Source organism: Acomys russatus, chromosome 25, assembly GCF_903995435.1.
Source record: "Acomys russatus chromosome 25, mAcoRus1.1, whole genome shotgun sequence".
Lineage (NCBI taxonomy): Eukaryota > Metazoa > Chordata > Mammalia > Rodentia > Muridae > Acomys > Acomys russatus.
In genome coordinates, this window is record NC_067161.1 from 39,546,636 (window position 1) to 39,549,768 (window position 3,133).

At 45.5% G+C, this 3,133-nt stretch overlaps 1 protein-coding gene across 1 annotated transcript; it reads left to right on the forward strand.

Moving 5' to 3' along the window:
* The first annotated feature begins 812 nt into the window (after positions 1–812).
* Positions 813–1,733, forward strand: LOC127208501 (olfactory receptor 2AK2-like). Its single transcript, XM_051167986.1, has one exon. It carries the CDS (start codon positions 813–815, stop codon positions 1,731–1,733), a length of 921 nt encoding a protein of 306 aa, XP_051023943.1.
* The last annotated feature ends 1,400 nt before the right edge of the window (positions 1,734–3,133 follow it).

Sequence of the window (3,133 nt, forward strand, 5' to 3'; positions counted from 1 at the left end):
GATACCATACATCCTTTTACTTTTCACATTGCACAACGATCTCAGTGTTCCATTCTGTTTCCTGTACATGGTTCTGTGTTGCTAGTTCCTCAGACTCTCCCACCAGGACCTTTGTTCACACAGATAAGGGAACCGAGTGAGTCAATGCTCACTCACTTGGGTCAGAGGGACCCAAGCTCCATCCTCTCACCAGGAAGAAGCTCAGTGGGAATAGAGAATTTGTAGATAATTGTATAACTGCTAGTCTTATGATCATTTGAATGTCATCCTGTGATCTCAAAAGTGTTTATTCTTATTTCCTTAGTTATAACTTATTCAAAAAGAACCCTCTGATCAAAAGAGAGACTGAAGACTCCATCCATGTAGAAATGTTAAGAACAGAGAATCTGGAACTCTTGATTTAAAATAAATGAATTTATCGGGCATGCATTGAAACAGCACAGTCTTACATTAATGCTTATGATCACAACAGATTAAGCAAAATTAAAAACATCAGGGGCTGGAGAGATGGCTCAAAGGTTAAGAGCACTGACTGCTCTTCCAAAGGTCCTGAGTTCAATTCCTAGCAACCACATGGTGGCTCACAACCATCTATAATGAGATGTAGTGCCCTCTTCTGGTGTTCGTGTGTATGTAGGTAGAACACTGTATACATAGTAAATAAATAAATATGACTATTTTTCAATACATGGAAGAAAAGAGCCTGCCCTAGAGCTAATCAAGAAATCTATCCCATGTAATAATTGTCACTTTCTCCCCATCAGATCATGCCCTTTGCAGGTTGCAGCTGCGTTGATGGCTCAGTCTAAGCCATGGAGACAGGAAACCACAGCTGGGTGACAGACTTCACCTTGGTTGGTCTTTTCCAGGATGGCCAGATGGACACCTTCCTCTTCACAGTCATCACCATCCTCTTTGCAGTAGCTCTGATAGGCAACATCACACTGGTCCACCTCATCAGGCTGGACCGAAGACTCCACACCCCCATGTACTTCCTCCTCAGCCAGCTCTCCATCATCGACATGATGTACATCTCCACCACTGTGCCCAAGATGGCAGCTAACTTCCTGTCAGGCACCAAGACCATTTCCTTTCTGGGCTGTGAGATCCAAGCCTTTGTGTTTCTGAGCCTGGGTGGGTCTGAAGCCCTGCTGCTGGGCTTCATGTCCTGTGACAGGTATATAGCCATCTGCCGGCCCCTGCACTACCCTGTGCTCATGAGCAGGAAGGTCTGCTGCTCCATGGTTGCCTGTGCCTGGACCAGCAGCTCCATCAATGCCTTAGTGCACACGCTGTATGTGTTTCAACTTCCATTCTGTGGGTCGAGGATCATTGACCACTTTTTCTGTGAGGTTCCATCTCTCATGCCACTGGTGTGTGAAGACACATCCCAATATGAGCACACAATCCTCATGAGTGGCCTTGTCATCCTGCTGCTACCCTTCCTGGCCATCCTAGCTTCCTATGCTCAGGTGATGATTGTTGTATTCCAGATGGGCTCAGGGAAGGGACAGGGTAGAGCTGTGTCCACCTGCTCCTCCCATCTGACTGTGGCCAGCCTGTTCTATGCCACCAGCCTTTCCATCTACACCCAGCCACACTCTTTGCATTCTACTGCAACGGACAAGGTAGTGGCCGTGATCTACTCAATCGTCACCCCTGTTCTGAACCCATTTATTTACAGCCTGCGGAACAAGGAAGTCATGGGAGCCCTGGGGAGACATATGGGATGATAGATGTTGGTGCAGGAAAAAAAATGTGGTTTTGCAGTGGACTTTTGCAAAGGGCCTTGTGGACTGAAGATTCCACTCAAAGCTGGTCAGGAAAACAATCTGGGGGGAAATAAAGATCAGTGTTCTGTAAAAGCACCAGCGAGACTGTGCTCCTTCCAGCTTGTGTACCTAATGAAGCAACAGCATATGGTTTTGTCATCTTGGTGGTACCATGGTGTTGATGTTTTGATTGGCCCTTTTCAGTATCTTGATATATAATTCATAGGAAATGGAATATACCTAAACATTCAGCATATAACGGAAATGAATATGTTTAGGGCTGATAAAGAGAAGAACCTGCTCACTCCACTACTATCTCTATCTGGAGACTTTTGTGTGTAAATATTATTAAGAAGGAATTAGTTCAGGGCTAGAGAGATGCCTCAGAGGTTAAGAGCAGTGACTGCTCTTCCAGAGGACCTAAGTTCAATTCCCAGCAACCACGTGGTGGCTCACAACCATCTATAATGTGATCTGATGCCCTCTTCTGGCCTGAGGGTGTACATGCAGGCAGAGCACTGTATACATGATAATAAATAAATAAATGTTTAAAAAAAGAAAGGGATCAACTCAAAAGCACCAGGCCATGGGGAATGTGAGTCTTCCTAGGACAGTTACATGGCAGAGTGTCTCTGACACTGTAAACACAGAAGTTTCTATCATTAGAGGCTTCCTTTTTCTCCACCACAGTTACCATTCATAGGAATGAAATGCGATCCATAGGCTCAAACTTGTGTGACTTGGAAAGAAGGGGCAAGGTATACAAGAGTCCACTGAAAAAACTGGATCAGACGAAAGACTGATGATGTAAGGATATCTGGGTAAGATGCTGCAAGTGGGCAGAGATGATGACACCTGAGGTGGCCAGCTCCCAGAGCCCAGGGGCTGCTCTCTCCTTTCCAGCTAGGGGAGAGGTGAATCAGTAAGAATGCTCAATTGCAGGAATCTCTGGGGCTCATGGGCCTCAGCCCTCTGCCGGGTTTCCACTGAAGCCTGTGGTTAGTTCAGCTCCCAGCCCACATGTTGGGTGGCTCACAGCTAGCTGTAACTTCAGCTCCAACGGGTCTTAGACCCTCTTCTGGCTTCCTAGGGCACTTCACACATGTGCACACGCACACACACACACACACACACACACACACACACACACACACACACACACACAAAGTAGCTTTTTAAAGAACCCCTAAAAGAGTAACATACAAAAATAATTTTACCTAATTATGACTCTAATTAATCTGATATTTAAAGGGATTTAGAGGGTCAATTTTTGTCTGGGAATTCATCAGAAGTATCTATCCAAGCTAAAGAAGCCGAGCCCCGAATCTTCACTTTGTATTCCTGCCACTGAAGAAAAATTC